The sequence below is a fragment of the Nerophis ophidion genome, linkage group LG27 (assembly GCF_033978795.1).
Source record: "Nerophis ophidion isolate RoL-2023_Sa linkage group LG27, RoL_Noph_v1.0, whole genome shotgun sequence".
Classification (NCBI taxonomy): Eukaryota; Metazoa; Chordata; class Actinopteri; order Syngnathiformes; family Syngnathidae; genus Nerophis; species Nerophis ophidion.
The window spans coordinates 18,888,693-18,915,632 of record NC_084637.1 but is presented as its reverse complement, the minus strand read 5'-3'; the positions used below and the strand labels follow the sequence as shown (position 1 = coordinate 18,915,632).

The 26,940-nt window shown below is 40.3% G+C and overlaps 1 protein-coding gene across 1 annotated transcript in view; it reads right to left on the bottom strand.

Moving 5' to 3' along the window:
- Positions 1–709: 709 nt before the first annotated feature.
- Positions 710–26,940, bottom strand: part of tafa5l (TAFA chemokine like family member 5, like) — a 101,051-nt gene continuing 74,820 nt past the window's right edge. Inside the window, exons 3-5 of the mRNA XM_061889570.1 lie at positions 9,928–10,055; positions 8,109–8,152; positions 710–1,616 (exon numbers count right to left, since the gene is read on the bottom strand). Coding sequence (XP_061745554.1) covers positions 8,129–8,152; positions 9,928–10,055 — 152 coding nt within the window. The 3' untranslated portion in view covers positions 710–1,616; positions 8,109–8,128. The remainder of the gene's footprint in view (positions 1,617–8,108; positions 8,153–9,927; positions 10,056–26,940) is intronic.

Here is a 26,940-nt window from a genome sequence, read left to right as displayed (position 1 = left end):
TAAGGTAAAAACAGGATAGAAACTGCTGTGGAACTAGTTACAATGCAATGTGCCATGGAAATACAATGTTAACACTTTTGTGCAAATAAGTACAGTTGCACTTGTTTTTTCAAATGTGTTTATTCTGTAAGGGAAGAAGTTAAATGTTTAAAATGAATGGTTAATAATGCTATTGTGAAGTGCAATGTCAGCACTATTTTTTTCCCTGTAACTTCAAATGCACTTGTTTTATTAAATTAATACAGAGTTTTAAAAGCATACACAATCTGTGTGAATATATTAGTCTGTGGTTAAAAGGACTTGAAAGGACTCGAAACACAAAATGCAGGACTTGAGACTTGACTTGAGACTTTCCAGTCTTGACTTTGGACTTGACTCGGGACTTGCCTGTCTTGACTCGGGACTTGACTCGGGACTTAAGGGCAAAGACTTGAGACTTACTTGTGACTTGCAAAACAATGACTTGGTCCCACACACACACACACACACACACCCACACACACACACACATACATACATGTATATGTGTATATATATATATATATATATATATATATATATATATATATATATATACACACACACACATATATATATTATTTACATATATATGTATATCTATACATACATCTATATATATATATATCTATATATATATATATATATATATATAGATATATATATATATATATATATACACATCCATCCATCCATTTTCTACCGCTTATTACCTTTGGGGTCACGGAGGGCGCTATATGTAAATATATACGTATATACTGTGTATATATATATATATATATATATATATATATATATATTTTACATGTATACATATATGTGTGTATATATGTATAATTATTGTTATCATTTACTTAACTTTAATTTAAAAACAGCTTAAGATTCAAACTTGCACAAAGTCTTACTTGTCGTAAAATGTATTTAGTTCCTTAAACAGTTAGAAAAATAGCTTTTTCCCACAATAACAACTTATTATTTTTCATAACATCACAACTTTTTCTTCTTGTCCTTGGCAGCGTGTGACCCTAAAAATCCTGTTATTGTGTTTTGACGTGTCTCAAAAATGCAAACAGGAGTATGACAAATGCAGCTCAGTACGATTTCTTTCACGGTGTAACCCTAGATGTGCACGCAGGCACACACACACACACACACACACACACACACACACACACACACACACACACACACACACACACACACACACACACACACACACACACACACACAGATGACGTGCGTAGTAGACAAAGAGGAGTATTTTATCGTGTACGTTTACAAAAAAAAAAAAAAAACACCTACGTTGAACTGCGAGTCATTGAAAATGTCCACTTTTGCAGAGTCAGCACGTTGTCCACGCCAGCAAGGTCCACGCTGACTCGCCTTCCACAGCGTCCACAGGTTCCATTGTCCGGTGGGATCCAAATAAAGAGGAAGAGGTGTTGGGCGAGTGTTTGCAAAATCGCCTTCAAAGAAGAATCTTCCCAACATCCTCCAGGAAACGTGTTGTCACTTTCTACTCGGAGGAAAAAGTCCTGGAAAGTGAAGACCAGATGTTTGTTTTTTCTTCAAGCACAGTTCAACTCCTAGCAAGGATCCTGTGGAGGAACAACCACAACAAACACTAGTTAGTATGCCAACCTTTCTACCTAAATATTTACACCTAAACAAGGTAGCATGCTAATGTTTGTACCTAAACTAGTTAGCAGGCTAATTTTTTGTACCTAAACCAGTTAGCATGCTAATTTCTATACCTCAACTAGATAGCATGCTAATTTGTGCACCTAAAACAATTAACATACTCATTTTTATACCTAAACGAGGTAGCATGTTAATTTTTGCACATAAACTATTTAGCATGCAACTTTTTATACCTAATCTAGTTAGAATGCTAATATTTGTACCTAATGTAGATAGCATGCAATTGTTTTACCTAAACTAGTTAGCATGCAAAAAATTTTTTTATACTTGAATGCACTAACATTGTAACTTTTATACCTAAACTATTAGAAAGCTAACTTTTTTATACCTAAACGAGGTAGCAAGCCAACGTCTATAACTATACTAGTTAGCATGCTAGGTTCTGTACCTAAAACAGTTAGCATGCTAATTGTTATACCCATGTAAAGTATCATGCAAATGTTTGTACCTAAACTAGTTAGCATTCAAATGTTTGTCTCTAAACTAGTTAGCATGCTAACTTTTGCACCTAAACTAGTTAGCAGGATAACTTTTTTATACCTAAACAAGTTAGCATGCTAACTTTTATACCTGAACTATTAGCATGGTACATGTTATACCTAAACAAGGTAGTGTGCTAATTGTTGTACCTAAACGAGGTAGAAAGCCAACTTCTATATTTAAACTAGTTAGCATGCTAACTCTGTACCTAAAATAGTTAGCATAATAATTGTTATTCCTAAACAAGGTATCATGCAAATGTTTGTACCTAAACTAGTTAGCATGCAAATTTTCATCTCTAAACTAGTTAGCATGCTAATTTTTGTACCTAAACTAGTTAGCATGCTAATTTTTGGACTTAAAAGAGTAGCATGCCAATGTTTGTACCAAAACAAGGTAGCGAGCTAACTTTTTAAAATATACTACTCAGCATGCTAACTTTTGAACCTAAAATAATTGGCATGCTAATTTTGTATACCTAAATGAGGTAGCATGCTAATTTGTGTGTCTAAAATAATTAGTATACTAATTTTTATACCTAAACTAGTTAGCATGATAACATTTTACCTAAACCAGGCAGCGTGCTAAAGTTTTGGTACCTAAACGAGGTAGCAAGCTAACTTTTATATAAATACTATTCAGCATGCTATACTTAGACTTCGTTTTTATCGTTTTTATTTTTATTCATTTTATTTAATTTTGTACCTAAAATAGTTAGCATGCTAATTGTTATACCTAAATGATTAGCATGCTAACTTTTGTACCTAAACGAGGTAGCAGGCCAACATATATGTCTATACTACTTAGCACGCTAACTTCTATACCTAAAAGAGTTAGCATGCTAATTGTTATAGCTAAACAAGGTATCATGCAAATGTTTGTACCTAAAAAAGTTAACATGCCTATTTTGGTCTCTAAACTACAAACCCCGTTTCCATATGTGTTGGGAAATGCACTACAAAGACAAGATATTTAATGTTCAAACTCAAAAACATTTTTTTTTTTTGTTGCAAATAATAATTAACTTAGAATTTCATGGCTGCAACACGTGACAAAGTAGTTGGGAAAGGGCATGTTCACCACTGTGTTACATCACCTTTTCTTTTAACAACACTCAATAAACGTTTGGGAACTGAGGAAACTAATTGTTGAAGCTTTGAAAGTGGAATTCTTTACCATTCTTGTTTTATGTAGAGCTTCAGTCGTTCAACAGTCCGGGGTCTCCGCTGTCGTATTTTACGCTTCATAATGATCCACACATTTTCGATCGGAGACAGGTCTGGACTGCAGGCGGGCCAGGAAAGTACCCGCACTCTTTTAATACGAAGCCACGCTGTTGTAACACGTGCCTTGGCATTGTTTTGCTGAAATAAGCAGGGGCGTCCATGATAACGTTGCTTGGATGAAAACATATGTTGCTCCAAAACCTGTATATACCTTTCAGCATTAATGGTGCCTTCACAGATGTGTAAGCTACCCATACCTTGGGCACTAATACACCCCCATACCATCACAGATGCTGCTTTTGAACTTTGCGTACATAACAATCCGAATGGTTATTTTCCTCTTTGTTCTAGAGGACACCACGCCCTCTGTTTCTAAATACAATTTGAAATGTGGACTCGTCAGACCACAGAACACTTTTCCACTTTGCATCAGTCCATCTTAGGTGAGCTCGGGCCCAGCGAAGATGATGTTGTTGGTAAATGGGTTTGGCTTTGCATAGCAGAGGTTCAACTTGCACTTACAGATGTAGCGACCAACTGTAGTTACTGACAGTGGTTTTATGAAGTATTCCTGAGCCCATGTGGTGATATCCTTTACACACTGATGTCGGTTTTTGATGCAGTACCGCCTGAGGGATCAAATGTCCGTACTATCATCGCTTACGTGCAGTGATTTATCCAGATTCTTTGAACCTTTTGATGATTTTACGGACCGTAGATGGTAAAATCCCTGAATTCCTTGCAATAGCTCGTTGAGAAATATTGTTCTACAACTGTTCGACAATTTGCTTACAAATTGGTGACCCTCGCCCCATCCTTGTTTGTGAATTACTTAGCATTTCATGGAAGCTGCTTTTATACTCAATCATGGCACCCAACTGTTTTCAATTAGCCTGCACACCTGTGGGATGTTCCATATAAGTGTTCGATGAGCATTCCTCAACTTTATCAGTATTTATTGCCAACTTTCCCAACTTCTTTGTCACGTGTTGCTGGCATCAAATACTAAAGTAATGATTATTTGCACAAAAAAAATGTTTCAGTTTGAACATCAAATATGTTGTCTTTGTAGCATATTCAACTGAATATGGGTTGAAAATGATTTGCAAATCATTGTATTCCGTTTATATTTACATCTAACAGAATTTCCCAACTCATATGGAAACAGGGTTTGTATTTAGAATGCTAATTGTTGTACCTAAACTAGTTAGCATGCTAATTTTTGTACCTAAGCGAGGTAGCGAGCTAACTTGTATCTCTATATGACTCAGCATGCTATTTTTTTAACCTAAAATAGTTCGCATGCTAATTTTTATACGTAAATAAGGTAGCTTGCCCGTTTTTGTCTCTAAACTATGTAGCATGCTAATTTTATACCTAAACTAGTTAGCATGATAATTTGTAAACCTAAACTAGTTAGCATGCTAATTTTTCTACCTAAAGAGGTAGCATGCTAATTTTTGTCTCTAAAGTAGTTAGCATACTAATGTTTTTACCTAAACTTGTTAGCATGATAACCTTTAAACCTAAACAAAGCAGCGTGCTAACTTTTGTACCTAAACGAGGTAGCGAGTTAACTTTGACATCTATACTATTCAGCATGCTAACCAAATATAGTTTGTATGCTAATTTTTATACCTAAATGAGGTATCATGGTAATTTTTATACCTAAATGAGGTATCCTAACTTTTATACCTAAATGAGGTAACAAGACAACTTCTATAGCTATACCAGTTTGCATGCTATTTTTGGCCTCTAAACTAGTTAGCATGCTAATTGTTGTACCTAAACTAGTTAGCATACACATTTTTAGACCTAAAAAGGTAGCATGCTAATTTTTGTACCTAAACGAGGTAGCGGGCGATTTTTTATACCTATACTATTAAGCATGCTAACTTTTGAACCTAAAATAGTTAGCATGCTAATTTTTATACCTAACTGAGTTAGCGTGTTAACTTTTACACCGAAACTATTAGTATGCTACCTTTTATACCTAAACTATTAGCAGCATGATACCTTGTATACCTACACTTTTAACATGCTAACTTTTATATGTAAACTAGTTAGCATGCTAACTTTTGTACCTAAACTTTTAGCTTGCTAACTGTTGTACCTAAACAAGGTAGCGTGCATATGTTGCACCTAAACGAGGTAGCAAGCCAACTTCTATATATCTATACTAGTTTGCATGCTAATTTTTGTCTCTAAACTAGTTAGCATGCTGATTGTTGTACCTAACCTAGCTAGCATACAATTTTTTAGACCTAAAAAGGTAGCATGATAATTTTTGTACCTAAACGAGGTAGAGAGCTAACTTTTGTATCTATACTATTCAGCAGGCTAACTTTTGAACCTAAAATAGTTAGCATGCTAATTTTTGTACCCAAATGAGGTAGCTTGCTAACTTTTGTACCTAAACAAGTTAGCATGCTAACTTTTATATCTAAACTATTAGCATGCTTCCTTTTATACCTAAACTATTAGCATACTACCTTTTATACCTAAACTGTTAACATGCTAACTTTTATATCTAAACTAGTTAGCATGCTAACTGTTATACCTACATCCGGGGAGACCAGATGGGGAACATGCTTTATCTGTATCATGCTTCAAAAAGCTGTGCACTCAGTGTAGCTATTATTTTTATTATCATTATTATTATTATTATTATTATTATTATTCCTGACTTCTTCATTTGGATTAAATTAGAACACGGTTTAATTAATTTTTAGTTTGTAGCCCAACAACGTGTTTTATGTTGCTGAGCACTATGAATGTGTTATTATTTATGGAGTTAATTTAATGTCATTATATCATTTGTAACATATATAAAAGTAACCAGATTACTAGTAATAGTAACACTGTTCATATGTAACAGGGTTTTTCATATTTCACACACATGTAACAATAAATATTTACGATTATTTCTGGAGAGGTGCCAGTCTGAATGAGGTGCTAGCTGACCTTTCTGTGTTTTCTCATAAACGTTACTTCATTCATAAAAAAAAACAAAAAAAAACAAATTTTTATGCGTATGTAAATGTATTCAGTTATAAACATTCATTCACTTTCTTCTTTCCTTCATGGATCTAAACTTTACCTTCTATATTTTTATTGTAATATGTTCACAATGTGTTAGTTCTATTTTTGGCCACAGTAAGACAAAAATAACAATCTGAAGTTCTCTTTATTTTTTATTTTTAATGCCATGATTTTAATAGTCCACAGATTTTCCTCCATGCGGTCCCTGAGCTAAAATGACTTGGACACCTCTGCCAGAGGACTATCTCCCGTGCGGACAAGTGATCGACTCTTATGTACAAATTCAATCATTTGTCCCCACATCTGCCATCCATTCTTAACATTCTTCCTTTTCTCTGGCTGTTTTTTTTCTTCTTTCTACATAAATACATTTTGATTGATTGATTGGTAAAATACCGTAGTTTCCAGACTATATAAGCCCCACCCACTACATTTTAAAAGGAAAAAAAGATATTTTCCATATATTAGTCGCAGATATACACGTGAAATTAGTTTTTTTTACACAGAAATGTTTATTTACGTCCTTTAATTGTTTCCAAACGGTGTCTGTGACACTGCAGTAAAACGGACGATCAAACAAAACAGAAGTCATGGTCATGGACCCACTTGCTGCTCTCCAATCAGCTAAACAGACTCAATAACTATCAGAATAATTGTATCCAAGTTACCACACAACTTTGTGTTTCAATGAGTTCCCGGCGAGAAGACCAAAAGCTGTCTTTGATCTTACCAATCAAAAGGCTTGTAAAACTCCACTGTGTAGAAGGGGAAGCGACATGGAGGTGTTGGTTTCTTTGATGTATTGTAATCCACAGGAAGATTTTGTCTTGACCCGAGATCTACAAAGCGGAGAGGAAGCAGGACATGACCCCCCTCCAGGGAACCTTTTTTATAACTGTTTTGTAACCAAAGGCGACGACTGTTTACGACCCCCCCCCCCCCCCCCCCCCCCCTTAGAAACACTTGTTGCCTGATAATCAGGGAAAGTCCAAATAAAAGAGGAAGCGTGCAATCTTTCGTCAGAGCGTGGGACAACACTTTACAGGTGTATGCTTTTCTCCTCATTGAGCCAAATTGAATTATGTCTCTGTTTAATTCCTTGCTTCTTTGTCTGTTTAATAGATGTCATCAGTGTTTGAACCTGACAATAACACCACCATGACTTTTGGTTCATTTCCAAAACTGAACCAACACAAAGAGAATGTAATTGTAAGTTAATAATACTAACTAAATAAACGCGGTGGCATATTCGCTAAAGCTAACGGCGCTCGCTTAGTTACATTATGATCGCACATACAAATATGCATGAAAACACTCCTACGGACGTCACACATGGGACGCTTTAGTAAGTAAGAATAGTTTTAGTTATATTGTAAAACATTGCTTGGAGTGACGAATGAAGAATCCATTCGAGTTGGTATGCGATGGACGGCCAGAAGACCGCAATTGTACTTCCGGTTCATAGCTCGGTCCAAAGAGAAGGGCAACGGAGCACCTGCAGCGAACGAACTAGCGTAAAAAAAAATCCATATATAAGTCACACCGTTTTATAAGCCGCAGGTTTCAAAGCGTTGGGAAAAGTTGCGCCTCATAGTCTGATGGTTAGATTACGTCTGGAACGCATGGCATGTCAGTACTCACTCCTGGGTCTTGGAGGAGTCCTACGATGGCTGCTTGGGGAGAGGCTGCAGAGGACACAAAGCAGAAGAAGGTTGATGGAACTTTCCTAAAGGTACAGGCGTCGTTTGTCACTCTTTGACGGCGAAGGAGCCACTTAGGCTGGTCATGATCAGGATGCCACCGACCATTTGCAGCCTTGCCATTCCCCACTAGCTATAGCGCCCGATCTGCCTTGTGGCCCCACCATCCGTCACTGGCTCCGGAGTTGGGTCCTCTGCTGATCCATCGCAGCTCTGTGGTCTAAATGCTGAGTGCTTCCACCGCATCTTTCTATCAAAACTAGGACAAGAAAGGAGGAACAGCCTGAGGGATCCGTAATCCTGTCCTCCGTCTTTTTTATTACACTCAATTCTCCCAGGAGGAGATGCTCAGAACCAGAACCACAACAAGACTAGGGGCTTGGATCCTCTACAAGGATCAGAAGCTTGTGAACTTCAGATGAGGGACCTGCAAACCTAGTCGTCTCCAATTAAGTCGTACAATTTGGAAGACAAGAAGAAAGTCAGCATGGACTTACAGCACAGGTGTGTGTGTATATCAGAGATGCGCGGTTTGCGGTCACAACCGCGGAGTCCGCGGATAAACCGCGGGTCAGGCGGGTGACATGACGAAAAAATAGATTTGAAATAGATTCGGGCGGGTGGCGGTTGAACCAATTTGGAAATATATATTGTAATAATCCCAGGAATGTAGGCTCATAAAACTTCTTTGTTCGTCTTGTCTTTATTGCACAAGATGTAATACAACTGCTCACCCCCAAACAGCTCTCATGTCTCCAATGCTTTTTCCGGGACAACGCAAACTCCCACTTCCTGTCGATAACGTCACTTCCCTATCTCTCCCGAAAGTCCCGCCCCCCAGCCAAAGTCATTGGCTAACACCCGTAGCCAGCCGCTACATTATACATAGTTAAATGTTATGTTGAAGAGGTTCATTTAGCCTACTGACGTGTATTTATAAATGGTTGATTTATATAGGCTTATATATGTATATATATGTGTGTGTGTATATATATATATATATATATATATATATATACATATATATATATATATATATATATATATATGTATATATATATATATATATATATATATATATCACTCGCTCTCTCTTATACCGAGAGGCTCGTCCACGCCTTTGTCTCCTCCAGACTTGACTACTGCAAGTCACTTCTTGTCGGAATCCCGAGCAAGAACACCCAGAAGCTGCAGGACTTACAGAATAGTGCTGCTTGGATCCTTATGGGAGTGCGGAAATTCGACCACATCACACCGGTTTTCAAATCCCTTCAGTGGCTTCCTGTTTCACTCAGGTTTGAATACAAAGTCTCCCCACTAACCCACCAGTGCCTCCATGGAAATGCCCCCCTCTACCTCAAAGAACTGCTCACCCCCAAATCCTCCACACAACACCTCCGCTACGGACAGGCTAATCTCCTCCAACCTCCGAGGACAAAGCTATGAACAATGGGAGACCGGGCTTTCTGCTCCACCGCTCCCAGTCTGTGGAACGCTCTCCCTGACCACCTGAGGGCACCACAGACTGTGGATGCTTTTAAAAAAAGGCTTAAAAACCCTTCTTTTTAAAAAAAAAACTTTTTTTAGATATATTTGTGCTAGTTCTAGCTATTAGGCTGTTCTAGTTTTTATTTGTATTATCTTTTAATTTTTAAAACACTGTAGCACTTTGAGGTTGTTTGCTCAATGTAAAGTGCTTTTACAAATAAAATCTATTATTATTTGTACTTTGTACTTTGTACAGTGTGCCAGGTTCTTACCGTGACGGTCTTGATGCGTCCACTGGCCCGGGTGCAGGTCCACCCCGAGCGGTTGAAGAGGAGGCTGCAGACCTCGCCCTCCATGCAGGGCGACATCTCGCACCACTGCCGGCTGCGCACCGCTCCAGCTACCACAAGGGAAGAACGCACCAGTGGATTGAGAGAAGCCCTCTTCCTACTGTACGTACAGTAGATTACAACTTTGTAAACAATAGAAGAATTTCATTTAATTTAAAAAAAGTAAATGGTGCAAAAGGAAGATTAGAGGCATATTTTGCTTGTGTTTGGAATAGTACGCACAAACAATAATAATCTTCACAATAATAATAATCGGACATTGCCAGAACGAAGCGCTGATTTCACAAATTTGAGGAAATAACGTTAAAAAAATCTAAATGTTGCGAGAATAACGTCGTAATGCCTCGAGAACAAGTCACATTGTTAAAGTCGACGTTTTGTTAAAAAAAGTCACGATATCAAGTTATAATATAAGAAAAATAATCGCAATGTTACAAGAATAAGGTCGTATTATGATGAAAATAAGGCCATAATATTACAAAAATAAAGCTGTCATTTTATACACAAAGAGCGTACATATTCCAAAGATAAAGTTGTCATTTTAAAACATCATGATGTCACAAGAATTAAATATCAAAAAATAGAATAGAATAGAATAGAAAGGACTTTTTTGTCATTATATTTGCATATAACGAGATTAAGGACACCAACTTAAGGTGTGGTAGTGGAAACAGATATGGGATAAAAATAAATTGCGGCATGGTCATACTGGACATTCAGAAGGCCTTTGACACCGTTAACCACGCTATACTGTTGGATAAGCTCCGAGCAATCGGATTCGACGAAACCTCATCAAGCTGGATGCAATCTTACTTGGAGGGGAGGAAACAGGTGGTAGAGGTGAACAGCACCATGTCCCCTCCCCTCTCAGTAAGCTGTGGAGTCCCCCAAGGCAGTATACTAGGACCTTTACTGTTCCTAATATACGTGGTAATAAAGTAAATAAAAATAATATTTGAAATAAACAGACTATTTATCCACTAAAAGTGATAAGCATTCCTGTGCAATATACAAAACACTATACAAAATACGGTACAACATATAGAGCAAGACAAGAGTACCGGAGTAATACGTAACAATCAGTGTCAGATGTATTGCACTCAAAGGGGTAATATTGCACAATATGGTAGATAGATATCTTTTTATTGTCCTGGTCATGTTTTAAGACAGTTAAGTGTGAGCCATGCGTAGGCCTTGAGAGTGAAATGTAGCTACAAGTCATAACATTCTGTTATCTCAGAGGTCCCAGGCTAGGAGAAGAGAAGAAGGGAGGTAGGTGAGAGTCATAGAAGTGGCGAAACTTCCATAGTAGAATTCGATAAATTTGGGCAATGTGATGCAACTGTTGTATCGAGATTGATCTCCCAAAGTGCTTTGGATGAAAGTATCAAAATGAGCAACCTCTATTTCAGGGAATCATTTATAACCAGCTTATGTGTCATAAAAAGAACATGGGTGGGGGGGGGGGTGGGGTTACCGGCGGAAGAACTGGTCCAACGCAACATATTGTATAGGGGTGAATCGTTTATTATAAGTTAGAGTTCAAGATGGTGACAGCTGTGGGAAATAAGCTGTCTCTGAGCCTGTTTGTTCTGGCTCTGATGCACCTGTAGCGCTTGCCCAATGGTAGCAGGTCAAACAGGTGGAAGCCAGGGTGTGTGATGTCCTTGGTGATGCTTTTTGCTCTGTTGAGGCAACGGGAGTTGTGTAAATCCTTCAGAAAGGGGAGGGGGCAGCCGATGATTTTTTGTGCAGACTTTATGACCCTCTGAATCGCCTTTTTGTCTGCTTCAGTGCAGCTGGTGTACCACACTGTTATGCAGTATGACAGCCGAGTGATAGAAGGTCACCATCAGCTGCCTCTCCAGTCTGTTCTTCCTCAGCACCCTCAGGAAGTGGAGTCTTCGCTTGGCCTCCCGGATGACCGCAGTTGTATTTTGGGTCCAGGAGAGGTCAGCAGATATGAGGGTGCCGAGGAACTTGTAGGAACTGATTCTCTCCACCTCTTTCGCCGTTGATGTACAGGGGGGCGGGGTCTGCAGTGTTTTTCCTGAAGTCAAAGATGAGTTCCTCGGTTTTTGTGGTGTTCAGTGCCAGATTATCCACTGAACACCATGCTGATAATTTCAGGACCTCATCTCTGTGTGCAGAATCATCCCCCCCCCCCCTGTAACGGGACCCGGGAGGAGGAGAGATGGGAGCCGAGTTTCACTGTCTGGGGTCGGTTGGTCAGGAAATCCTTAATCCAAAGACAGGTGGGTGTGGCGAGGCCTAAATCCAGCAGTTTGGTGACCAGGATGTCTCGTATGATGGAATTGAAGGTGGAGCTATAGTCGATGAAAAGCATCCTGACAAAACTCCCCCGTGTTCCAGGTGGCTCAGTGTAGAGTGGAGAGCCATGGTTATGGCATCGTTCGTGGAGCTGTTTGCTCGGTAGGCTAACTGCTGTGGGTCCAGGGTGGGAGGGAGGTAGGCTTGGATGTGGTGTAGGATCAGCCTCTCGAAGCACTTCATGATGACAGGTGTGAGTGCTACTGGGCGACAGTCGTTGAGGTTGTTTGTGGCAGCTTTCTTGGGTACCGGGACAATTGTGGAGGATTTAAGGCAGGGTGGGATAAGTGCCTGTGCCAAGGAGAGGTTGAAGAGGACGGTGATAATGTAGGAGAGCGGGTCAGCACATGCTTTGAGCACCTTCCCGGGTACACCGTCTGGACCAGCCGCCTTCCTGGGGTTCACTGACTTGAGCACCCACCTGACCTCGTGCTCCTTGAGAGTGAGTGTGGGAGTGCTGGGGGAAGTGGTTTTGGGGGGTCTGGGGAGGTGAGGCTATGACTGGCTGTGATTCCTCAAAGCGAGCAAAGAAGCAGTTCAGCTCCTCTGCTAGCGATACATCCCAGTCCCCGGTTGCTGCCTCACAGCCTTTGTAATTGGTGGTGGGCTGTATGCCTGTCTTCAATCCTCTCTTTGTAGTCCATCTTGGCTTCCTTGAGTCTTTTCCTCATGTCAGCTCGCGCAGCGCTGTGTAGAGCACTGTCACTTGACATGAAGGCGGTGTCGCGGGCGTTGAGGAGCATGCAGACCTGGCTTGTCATACAGGGATTCTGGTTTTGATTGATTGATTGATACTTTTATTAGTAGATTGCACAGTACAGTACATATTCCGTACAATTGACCACTAAATGGTAACACCCGAATAAGTTTTTCAACTTGTTTAAGTCGGGGTCCACGTTAATCAATTCATGGTACAAATATATACTATCAACATAATACAGTCATCACACAAGTTAATCATCATAGTATGTACATTGAATTATCTACATTATTTACAATCCGGGGGGTGGGATGAGGAGCTTTGGTTGATAGCAGAACTTCAGTCATCAACAATTGCATCAACAGAGAAATGTGGACATTGAAACAGTGTAGGTCTTATTTAGTAGGATATGTACAGCCAGCAGAGAACATAGTGAGTTCACATAGCATAAGAACAAGTATATACATTAGAAGTACATTTGAGTTGTTTATAATCCGGGGAGATGGGATGTGAATGGAGGAGGGTATTAGTAAAGTGTTGAAGTTGCCTGGAGGTGTTGTTTTAGAGCGGTTTTGAAGGAATATAGAGATGCACTTACTTTTATACCTGTTGGGAGTGCATTCCACATTGATGTGGCATAGAAAGAGAATGAGTTAAGACCTTTGTTAGATCGAAATCTGGGTTTAACGTGGTTTGTGGAGCTCCCCCTGGTGTTGTGGTTATGGCGGTCATTTACGTTAAGGAAGTAATTTGACATGTACTTCGGTATCAAGGAGGTGTAGCGGATTTTATAGACTAGGCTCAGTGCAAGTTGTTTTACTCTGTCCTCCACCCTGAGCCAGCCCACTTTGGAGAAGTGGGTTGGATTGAGGTGTGATCTGGGGTGGAGGTCTAAAAGTAACCAGATTAGCTTATTCTGGGATGTTTTGAGTCTAGATTTGAGGGTTTTGGAGGTGCTGGGGTACCAGGAGGTGCAAGCGTAATCGAAGAAGGGTTGAATGAGAGTTCCCGCTAGAATCCTCAAGGTGCTTTTGTTGACCAAAGAGGAGATTCTGTAGAGGAATCTCGTTCTTTGGTTGACCTTTTTGATCACCTTGGTTGCCATTTTATCACAGGAAAGATTAGCCTCTAGAATGGAACCTAGGTAGGTGATCTCATCCTTCCTGGTGATAACAATGTCACCCACTTTTATAGTGAAGTCACTGACCTTCTTAAGTTTGATATGGGACCCAAATAGGATGGATTCCGTTTTACCTAAGTGTATGGATAGCTTGTTGTCAGCGAGCCAGGTGCAAATATTGAGGAGTTCAGCACTGAGGATTTGTTCCACCTGTGACTTGTCCTTGCCGGATACCAGCAGGGCCGAGTCATCCGCATACAGGAACAATTCACAGTGGCATGCTGATGGCATGTCATTCACGTATATTAGGAACAGTAAAGGTCCTAGTATACTGCCTTGGGGGACTCCACAGCTTACTGAGAGGGGAGGGGACATGGTGCTGTTCACCTCTACCACCTGTTTCCTCCCCTCCAAGTAAGATTGCATCCAGCTTGATGAGGTTTCGTCGAATCCGATTGCTCGGAGCTTATCCAACAGTATAGCGTGGTTAACGGTGTCAAAGGCCTTCTGAATGTCCAGTATGACCATGCCGCAGTATTTTCCCGCGGCCACCTCATGTTTGATGTGGTCGGTCAGATAGAGAAGGCATGTGTCAGTGGAGTGGTTAGTTCTGAAGCCGGATTGGAATTTGTACATTAGTTTATTAGTAGCAAGCTATCTATCAACCTGTTCATAAACTATTTTCTCCATTACTTTCGAAATGGAACTGAGAATAGAAACAGGTCGGTAGTTACCAGGTTCTAATTTGCTTCCTTTTTTATAAAGGGGGGCTACTCTTGCTATCTTGAAATCCTTGGGTACTTGGCCTTGTTTGATTGAGAGGTTTATTATATGAGTGATTATTGGGGCAATGGTGGTGGCAGAGTCCATGAGGAATCTGGAGGGGATATTGTCAAGGCCGGTGGCCTTGTTTGGGTGGAGCGCGCTCAATTTATTAAGCACCTCGTTAGCTGAGACCATTTCTAATTTGAAATTGTTGTTGACTACTCCTAGCTTTCTGTAGAAGGCTTTAATGTGTTCTACACCAAAGCGACCAGAATGTTGGGATAGCTTGTTAACAAGAGTTGTGGCTATGTTGGTGAAAAAGATGTTAAGTCTGCTTGCTACCTCTATTTTGTCTGTAATGAGGGCGTCACCCTCCTTGATGTTGATGTTGGTGAGTCTGGTTTTAAGTTTCTAGCTGCATCCAGGAAGCTGGTTGTTGAGAATTTTCCAGCGCTCATGTGGGTTATTTGTGTTTTCCTCTATTTTGTCATTGATATAATTTTTTTTTAAGGATTTAGTCAGGTTGTTTGTTTTATTTCTTAATTTATTGCATTGCTTTTTGAGCGTTGAAAGGAGTGATTTGAGGTTATTATTATTGGGTTGTTTATTTACTTCGGTTTTAAACTTTTGGTATTCGAAATATTTTCTGTCCCTGTCTTTTATGGCAGCTAATAGGTCTGGATTGATCCACGGTTCAGAGCGGGCTTTGATCCTGAATGTTCTCATGGGAGCCATATCATTTAGTATAGCTAGGAACGCTGTTTTGAAGCGATCCCAAGCATCCTCAACCAGGTTGCTCGTGAGCACAGGGGACCAGTCCCACTCATCTAATTTGAGGTTGAAATTATCACTGTTGTAGTTTTTAAGGGATCTGGATTGAGCTGTTATGTGGCCATTGGCTTTAGGTTTATTTATTTTGCGCGTGCAGAAGGTTATATAGTGGTCGCTAAGACCACAGATCATGACCCCACTATTTTTAATATTATGCCGGTCCGATGTGAGGATGAGATCTATGGTTGACTGGGTGGAAACACACACCCGTGTGGGGAGTGTTATTAGCTGGGAAAGAGCATGCAGATTACAGAATTTGCTGTAAGATTTGAAGACAGGCGCATCTCTGCGTTGAATATCTGTGTTCGGATCTCCAGTTATAATAATCTCCGTGTTTTCTACACCAGCTAAGCACTCCTCCAGGGCACCATAGAAATCACTCTGATTAGGGGGTCTGTCTATAGTCCCTATTAGTACCGGCTTAGCGTTAGTGAATTTGATTTCTGCCCACACAGATTCAAGGGTATTGTGGTTGAGATCAGAGCGAGTTATGTATTTAATATCCTGGTGAATATACATACAAACACCACCACCATGTTTATTCCTGTCCTTTCTGATGACCAAGAAGTTTCCTATCTCTATCTCTGAATCAGAAACACTATCATCTAATTTAGTTTCGGAGAAACACAGGATTTTTACCTTATTGTTGTGGAACATTTCTCTGATTTGGTCGAGTTTATTTCCAGAGAGGCTGTTTGGGTAAACCTGGATGCTTTTTTCCACAGTGACATTGCAGTACTTTATATAGTATAGTACCGACTCTGTGTGTGTGAGCAGGTCTTGGTCTTCAAAAACATCCCATGCAGTGTGTGCAAAGCAGTCCTGTAACTGGGGGAGTTGTAACAGTCTTTATTACTGCTTTTGTCCTTGCTCTGAGGGGGGTGTAGTCAGGTATGAGCAACAAGGAGAGGTGGTCTGACTGGCCTAGGTGGGGGAGGGGGATGGCTCTATACGCCTCTTTGATGTTGGAGTAAACATGATCAAGAGTGTTTCCCCCTCTAGTTTGGCATTTAACATACTGGTAAAATTAGGGTAGTACTGTTTTCAGTTTGGCTTTATTAACATATCCAGCAATAATGTGAGCTCCATTGGGGTGGGCACGTAGTTTTTTATTTATTGTGTTTAGCAGTAGAGAGAGAGCCATGCTTACATTAGCATCCGGTGGTATGTAAACTGCAGTGATGATTACTACTGTTAGCTCTCTTGGCAGAAAAAAAAGGGTCTACATTTCACTGACATGAACTCTATGTCGGGGGAACAGTGACTGTCTATGATTGTGCTGTTATTAGACCATGCATTATGTACATAAACACAGAGACCACCTTCCCTGCTCTAACCAGAGTCCTCGTTTCGGACCTGATGTAGCAGCGTGTGGCCTGCTAGCTGCACCGCAGCGTCGGGGATTAAGGGGTGAAGCCAGGTTTTGGAAATGACCAAAAAACAGCAGGCCTGGATGTACCTTTTTTCAGCTAGCTCAAGTTTTAGCTCGTCCATTTTGTGAGCCATGGATCTGGCGTTGGTGAGGTATATGCTTGGCAGCAGAGGCTTGTGAGGCTGTTTCTTGATTCTCTCCAGGAGACCAGACTGGCAGCCCCGCTTTTGCTTCCTTTCCCGCCGCCGCCTGCGTCGCCTGCTGAATCCGATAACAATACACGGAGATTACGGCGGTCTCGCTATCTTGTCGGGTATGTTTTGTGAGCGGTGGAAATCACTCGAAACAGCTATCTTGTGTTGAAAACCAATGTCCAATAGGTTTTGACGACTGTGTTGTGTCGCGAAGGTAGACAGACATAACCAAAACAATTTAAAACATAAAAGGAAGCACCGAAAGAGGGAGCTGTAAGCCGTTGCGTTTGTGCACGCCACCATCTTGAAACAAAAATAAAAACAGTTAGTGTGCGCGTTATTAGGATTATATATCAATGTTACAAGAAGAAGTGAACTATATTTATATAGCGCTTTTTCTCTCGAGAAAAAACGCGCTTTACATAGTGAAGACCATGATCGACGTCGTTAAGCAACATTCAAACCAGTGTGGGTGGAGGAACCGGGAATCGAACTTGGAACCCTGAATTTGCTGGCACAGCCCTCGACCAACCCAGCCAAAATCTACCATGTACAAAAACATATTTCAATGTTACACGGATAAAGTCGTAATAATAGGGGGGGGGAAAAACATCGTAATGTTACAAGAATAACATTTATCGGAAAAAATATCCAACTGTGACAATTAAGTCATTTATAGTCAAGATAATCTTGAAAGTTTTTATAACAATATCATATCCATAATCCTACCATCTTCTTCCGCTTATCCGAGGTTGGGTCGCGGGGGCAGCAGCCTAAGCAGGGAAACCCAGACTTTCCTCTCCCCAGCCACTTCGTCCACCTCTTCCCGGGGGATCCTAAGGCGTTCCCAGCCCAGCCGGGAGACATAGTCTTCCCAACGTGTCCTGGGTCTTCCCCGTGAACTCCGAACGGTCGGACGTGCACTAAACACCTCCATAGAGAGGCGTTTGGGTGGCATCCTGACCAGATGCCCGAACAACCTCATCTGGCTCCTCCTGATGTGGAGGAGCAGCGGCTTTACTTTGAGCTCTCCCCCAGATGGCAGCGCTTCTCACCCTATCTCTAAGGGAGAGCCCCGCCACCCGGCGGAGGAAACTCATTTCGGCCGCTTGTACCCGTAATCTTGTCCTTTTGGTCATAACCCAAAGCTCATGACCATAGGTGAGGATGGGAACATAGGTCAACCGGTAAATTGAGAGCTTTGCCTTCCGGCTAAGCTCCTTCTTCACCACAACGGATCGATACAGCGTCTGCATTACTGAAGACGCCGCACCGATCCGCCTGTCGATCTCACGATCCACTTTGTCCTCACTCGTGAACAAGACTCCGAGGTACTTAAACTCCTCCACTTGGGGCAGGGTATCCTCCCTAATCACTGCACCCTTTTCCGGGTGTGAACCATGGACTCGGACTTGGAGGTGCTGATTCTCATTCCAGTTGTTTCACACTCGGCTGCGAACCGATCCAGTGAGAGCTGAAGATCTTGGCCAGATGAAGCCATCAGGACCACATCATCATTGTAGCCTCTTCTCCATTCCCCCTGAATAGACCTTACCAGGAAGGCTGAGAAGTGTGATCCCACAATAGTTGGAACATACCCTCCGGTTCCCCTTCTTAAAGAGAGGAACCACCACCCCGGTCTGCCAATCCAGAGGTACCACACCTGATGTCCACGCGATACTGCAGAATCTTGTCACCCGAGACAGCCCAACAGCATCCAGAGCCTTAAGGAACTCCGGGTGGCTCTCACCCACCCCCGGGGCCTTGCCAACAAGGAGCTTTTTAACTACCTCAGCGATCTTAACCCCAGAAATAGGAGAGCCCACCACAGATTCCCCAGGCACTGCTTCGTCATAGGAAGACGTGTTGGTGGGATTGAGGAGGTCTTTGAAGTATTCCCTCCACCGGTCCACAACATCCGCGGTCGGGGTCAGCAGAACACCGTTCTCAGCATACACAGTGTTGACAGTGCACTGCTTCCCCTTCCTGAGTTGGCGGATAGTGGTCCAGAATCGCCTCGAAGACGTCGGAAAGTCGTTTTCCATGGCCTCCCCAAACTCCTCCCATGTCCGAGTTTTGGCCTCCGCGACCACTGAAGCCACACTTCGCTTGGCCTGTCTGCTGGCTCCGGGGTCCTATGAGCCAAAAGAACCCGATAGGACTCCTTCTTCAGCTTGATGGCATCCCTCTTCGCCGGTATCCACCAACAGGTTGTAGGATTACCGCCGCGACAGGCACCAACTACCTTGCGGCCACAGCTCCAATCAGCCGCCTCGACAATAGAGGTGCGGAACATGGTCCACTCGGACTCAATGTCCAGCAGCTCCCTTGTGACATGTTCAAAGTTCTTCCGGAGGTGGAAATTGAAACTCTCACTGACAGGAGACTCTGCCAGACGTTCCCAGCAGACCCTCACATTGCGTTTGGGCCTGCCAGGTCAGTCCGGCATCCTCATCGACCATCGCAGCCCACTCACCACCGGGTGGTAATCGGTAGAAAGCTCCACCCCTCTCTCAACCCGAGTGTCCAAAACAGGAGGCCGCAAATCCAAAGACACAACTAGAAATTCGATCATGGAACTGCGGCCTAGCCTGTCCTGGTGCCAAGTGCACATATGGACACCCTTGTGTTTGAACATGGTGTTTGTTATGGACAATCTCTGACGAGCACAAAAGTCCAATAACAAAACACCACTCGGGTTCAGATTCGGGTGGCCATTCTTCCCAATCACGCCTCTACAGGTTTCACTTTCGCTGCCAACATGAGCGTTGAAGTGCCCCGGTAGAAGAAGAGAACCACCCGGGGGAGCACATTCTTGTACTCCCTCGTGTGTATGCAAAAAGGGTAGGTATTCTGAACTGCTGTTTGGTGGGTAGGCACAAACAACAGTCAGGACCCATTCCCCCACCCGAAGGCGGAGGGAAGCCACCCTCTCGTCCACTGGGTTGAACTCCAACGTGCAGGTTTGAGCCGGGGGTAACAAGAATTGCTACCCCAGCTCGTCGCCTCTCACTGCGTGCAAAGCCAGTGTGGAAGAGAATCCAGCCCCTCTTGAGAGAACTGGTTCCAGAGCCCTTGCTGTCCGTCGAAGTGAGTCCGACTATATCCAGCCTGGAAATTCTTCACCTCGCGCACTAGCTCAGGCTCCTTCCCCCCAGCGAGGTGACATTCCACGTCCCAAGAGCTAGCTTTTGTAGCCGAGGATCGGACCGCCAAGTGCCCTGCCTTCGGCTTCCGCCCAGCTCACAACTCACCCGACCTCTATGGCCCCTCCCATGAGTGGTGAGCCCATTAGAGGGGTGACCCACGTTGCCTCTTCGGGCTGTGCCCGACCGGGCCCCATGGGGACAGGCCTGGCCACATAGCGCCTGCCATCGTGCCCCAACTCTGGGCCTGGCTCCTGAGGGGGGTGCCGGTGACCTGCGTCCGGGCGAGGGATATCTGAGTCTTTGTTCTTGCATTCCCATAGAAGTCTTCGAGCTGCTCTTTGTCTGATCCCTCACCTAGGACCTGTTTGTCATGGGAGACCCTAACAGGGGGCATGTAAGCCCCCGGACAACATAGCTCCTAAGATCATTGGGACACACAAACTCCTCCTCCACGGTAAAGTAAAGTTAAAGTACCAATGATTGTCACACACACACCAGATGTGGCGAAATTATTCCCTGCATTTGACCCACCACCCTTGATCACCCCCTGGGAGGTGAGGGGAGCAGTGGGCAGCAGTGGTGCCGTGCCCGGGAATCATTTTTGGTGATTTAACCCAAGGGAGTAGGTTTGATTTTGAGATTGGTGGGGGACACAAAAGTGCTCCTAGGCAGCACTCTGAAATTTTACTTTTTTTTTTCTTTCATTAGCAATCATAATTTCAAGTCATGCAGATGTTTTGGGTAAAGCAACTAAAATGAAAGCAAAGGAGACAACTTGGAAGAGTTCTCATCTTTACTCTTTAGTGTAGGGCTGTAGTGCAACTGCGCATCATACTGTCAATTAACATAGCCTACTGTCCATCAACAACATCAGAAATACATTCATGCAATACAACATTGTAAATAAACATAAATGAACTGTAATAATATTTTCCCCAACTTGTGTTTAAATCACTCACAATTTTTCCCTTCAACTACTTCTATTTCTGCTTTTGTACTGTAAATATGTTTGTCATTAATACTCAAATACAAGCAGATTAGTGTCCACTGGTTGTTCCTATTTGAAAGAGCCAAACACATGCCTCCGCCGGTCTGTCACAGAAATGAACTGCTGGCCAAAAATATGTTGATGCATGACAGATACATTAAGGACAATGACCATAGAGCTTGATGGTACAGTTACTGCCTGGGCAAAAAGGCTTTTACTAAATATGAATATTACTTCATATTAATGAATTATATTTTAGCATTGTAAAATCACATGATCATCTAGTGAGGGTTTATTGTATTTCCACCACTTTGGTATTTTCAAACTGTTGCTCACTTCTACACAAATACATGAAACTAAAAAATAATTTCAAAAATAAAACGGAAAGGTGAAATCTGGCAATCTGATTGGCTGTTAACCGTGGTTTAAATATTCTAAAGCCTTATCACAGCGTAGGCTGTCACTCCGCCTCAGGCACGCATGACTGGTATGAATGGAAGTTGTTGTCATGTATCCATGACAACGGACTGTTGCAGTCCGTAGTAAAAGACAGCTGATGTTTTTACGATGTTAAAAAACGGACTAAAGTAGTTGAATTCACATGTTTAAGGTTAACTTTCACCTCGGGGGTGGGTTAACAACGGTAAAGGGGACTGAGCATTGACTTTCACCTGAAAAAAAGCGGAGGAAAAGACGAGATGCAGTGCTAATTTGGAGCTAACATCTGGATAGGTGGGACTATTTTTTCCACAGTGAGGCTATTTTATTGGATAATATGTATTTCTGGTTGAATAAAACTACATTAAATTGATTGAGTATTCCTATTTCATAATGCCTTTATTTGTAACCGTTTTATAAAAGCAATATATCACTTCAGTCCATGGTATATGCTCATTATACCACTCTAAGGGGCGTGACTGGAGTGATATATTGTTGAATTATTCAATATTGTTGAGCCTCTATACACCCTTGAAGTAAATTACAGTTTGACTCCTAAAGAAGTCTCTTATATCCAGTTTTCTTTTCATTGACATCCTTCAAAACCTACAGCACACACGCACGCAAACAGACACAAACACAATGTAAATCACAGCACTGATATTAAAATCCATCTAGCTACCGTGTGCCAGGAACAACAAATGCCGAACATGTTGACAACTTACAGTTACTTACAACTTACACTTACTTACAACTTACAGTTACTTACAACTTACAACTTACACTTACTTACAACTTACAACTTACACTTACTTGCAAGTTAGAACTTACAACTTACACCGAGTTGCACTGCCTCTCGTCCGCTCGCTAGCAATTAGCATGTAGGCTAGCTTTTACAAGCAGAAGGAGTGACAGCGGGGACAGCCAATCACACGTAAGTTAGCCTGAAAGCAAAAAACCAATCAGGGAGCGATATTTAGGTTAGAGGCGGGACTTCTAGCAGAGACCGACATTTAACCCTTTTTGTGCCATAATCATTGACTAAACATTACGGGCAGCGCTTGTATTGATAGTGACTACACAGTAGCGGCTGGATATTGGTAGGGACGTGTCCCTAGCGTCCCTACCCAATTCTACGCACTTGATTTAACCCCCAATTCCAACCCTTAATGCTGAGTGCCAAGCAGGGAGGAAATAGGTGGAAGCTCAGAGAGGAGTCACAATATCATATTGTTACAGAAATAACTTTCTAACACCTAAATGTAACAAAACATGGTCGTCATTTTACATACAAAATAGTCAAACATTACCAAGAGAACGTGACGTTAGAAAGAAAAGTCAGAATGTTACAAGAATAACATTTATCAGAAAAAAAATTCAAACTGTGAAAATAAAATAAAAAGACAATTTTAAATGTTATTGGAATCATATCGTAATGTACGCATATAACTTTGTAATGCCTAAATGTTACAAAATATTCGTCATTTTACACACAAAATACTCAAATATTTCCAAGATAACTTTGTAACGTTAGAAATAAAAGTCGCAATGTTATAAAAATAAACGTATGTGAAAAAACATCTAAATGTGGCAATAAAGTTATATTTAATACAGACAAAAATTATGTTGTATCAATAATCTCATAATGTTAGGAGAATATCATTTATTGGAAAAAATATCCACCTATGACAATAAAGTCTTGTTTAATCGAGATCATTTTAAATGTTAATAGAAAAATATCATAATGTTACGGAAACAACTTTTTAACACAAAAATGTCACTAAATATTAATCATTTTACACACAAAATACTTGATCATTACCAAGATAACATTGTAAAGCTTGAAAGAAAAGTCGTAATGTTACGAGAATAACATTTATCGGAAAAAAATATCCAACTATGACAATACAATCATTTTTAGTCAAGACAATTTTAAATGTTTTTAGAATAATATCATAATGTTACGGAAATAACTTGTTAACGCCTAAATGTTCCAAAATATAGTCGTCATTTTACTGTCAGGACGTGGACTATGTGGTGGTTGTTTTCCTGAGATGCAAGTGAACATGGACCGGACATGGCGTGAAGGTAATGACATCTTTATTTTAACACCAATAAAAGGAATAAACAAAAGGCGCACACAAGGGCGGAAGTACAAAACTTCGCTATAAAAACAAAAACTAGCACAAAGGCAGAACTATGGACAAAAAAAAAAAAGACACTAACTGTGGCATTAATAAACAAAACTTACTTGCGATGACGTGAACAGGGCAGCATGGACAATGAAACAAGCAGCGTGAACTAAGCATGAAACCGTAAACATGACATGAAGCACAGAAAGGCAGCCTGGCAACTGGAAGCTTAAATAATAGTGACATGATTAGTGACAGGTGCGCGAGTGCAAAACGTGAGACAGCTGCGTGACATGAGGACAGGTGAAAACTAATGGGTAGTCATGGAACAAGGAAGTGCAAAAACAGGAAGCAATGGAGTCTTAAGCAAAACAGAACATAACTAAACAAAACATGATCACAAGACATGACATTTACACACCAAAAACTCAAATTTTACCAAGATAACGTTGTAACGTGAGAAAGAAATGTCAGAATGTTACAAAAATAAATGAATGTGAAAAAAATGTAAATATGGCAATAAAGTTATATTTAACACAGAAATAAAGGATGTTGTGCCCATAATCTCATGTTAGGAGAATAACATTAACGGAAAAATTAATCTAAATATGACAATAAAGTCACTTTTAGTCAAGATCAATTTAAATATTATTAGAATAATATCATAATGTTACGAAAATAACTTTCTTAACACCTAAATGTTACAAAATAGTCGTCATTTTACACACAAAATGATTGAATACTACCAAGATAACATAACGTTAGAAAGTAAAGTCGGAATGTAACGAGAATAACATTTATTGGAAAAAATATCCAACTATGACAATAAAGTTACTCTTAGTCAAGATGATTTTAAATGTTATAAGAATAATATCATATTGTTGCGGAAACAACTTTCTAACACCTAAATGTTACAAAATGTTTGTCATTTTACACATACAACACTCAAATATTACCAAGATAATGTTGTAACGTTAGGACGAAAATTCAGAATGTTATAAAAATAAACGAATGTGAAAAAACATCTAAATATGGCAATAACGTTATATTTAATACAGAAAAAAATGATGTTGTGCCAATAATCTCATAATGATAGGAGAATAAAACAGTGACTTTTACCGAAAGAGTCAAATAGACTTTATTGCCGCCTCCATCTCTCTTTTAGGATGACTGACTGAACTACTCTTTTTGGGTATTTTAGGGAGAAATACCCTACTTTCCTGACTACAGAGTGCACCGGTATTTAAGCCACACCCACGAAATAGAAAAATAAATAAAAATGTTTTACATATATTAGCTGCACCTGACAAAATATTTTGTAAATGTTTATCTTAATTTATCTTAACATGGCACTAAAACGGCTGACCACATAAAACAGAATTCATGGTCATGGACCCACTAGCTGGGCAAGCTACCTCTCCAATCAGCTAAACAGACTCAATAACTCCACTGTGACGTTTTGGTGAATTTTAAAGTGAAACAATACAAAAAGAATGGCATGGTGAGTTAGTAATACTAACACAGACACTTGTAAACGTGTTAGCATATTAGCGGATGCTAAAGACGCTAGCTTGATTAAATTGCGATAGCACGTACAGATATGCAAGATTTATTTTAGTTATATTGTAAAACTTGCAAACGTTGCTTGGAGTGATGAATGAAGAATCCGTTTGAGTAGAACGTTATGGATGGTTTTACTTCCGGTTCAAGGAACGAGTCCAGTAAGTAAATTTTTCTATCTGCAGCAAGCAAAAGGTGGCGCCATAGCGCAAGCGATAACACACAATTTCAGTGCCTCTGTCGGTGTTGAAATCTATTTGTTGAATACAAAAACAAATACAAATCTATATATTAGCCACAGGGTTCAAAGCGCAGGAAAAAAGTAGCGGCTTATAGTCTGAAAACAAACTTTTTTATGGCAAACAAAAAATATGCAATATTTTTTCCACCCAAAAAAATTCAAAGTGTAATATTTAATGTGAAGTAATTGGAGCCTTGAATAAGTCATTAATTCATAACAACATTGATTTTGATTGAATATTTTTCATTTATTTATTTGTTTTTAGCAATGACAGTTTGAATACAAAACATATCACACTAATAAAAGTCTTTGAAAAAAGTCACACATTTTTTTTTTCATATATATATATATATATATATATATATATATATATATATATATATATATATATGTATATATATACATACACACGTATATATATATGTGTGCGTTTATATATATTTATATATATACACACGTATATATATATATGTGTGCGTTTATATATATACAAACGCACACATATATATATATATATACATATATATATATATGTGTGCGTTTATATATATATATATATATACACACGTATATATATATGTGTGCGTTTATATATATATATATATATATATATATATATATATATATATATATATATGTATGCGTTTATATATATATATATTTATATTTATATACGCACACACACATGACAGTTTGAATACAAAACAAATGACACTAAAGGTCTCGGGGATCCAGAAGGGTCCCACTAATAAAAGTCTTCAAAATATGTCACACATTTTTTGTTTTTTTTCAACTTTCAATGCTTGAATCTCTAGATCAACTTCAAATATGTCTGTTTTTTTGTTAGTTGTACGCCCTGCTGACAAAGAAAACTTACTTTTTTATGGCAAACACAAAATATGCAATATCAATGTGACGTAATTGGAACCTTGAATAAGTCATTAATTCACAACAACATTGATTTATACATACATATATATATATATATATATATATATATATATATATATATATATATATGTGTATAAATCATACATGTAGATTGCTTTTGCTTTTCCTGTGAAGGAAATCTTCTTCACTGTCGCTCCCTTTACAGAATCGTTAGGAGGAGATG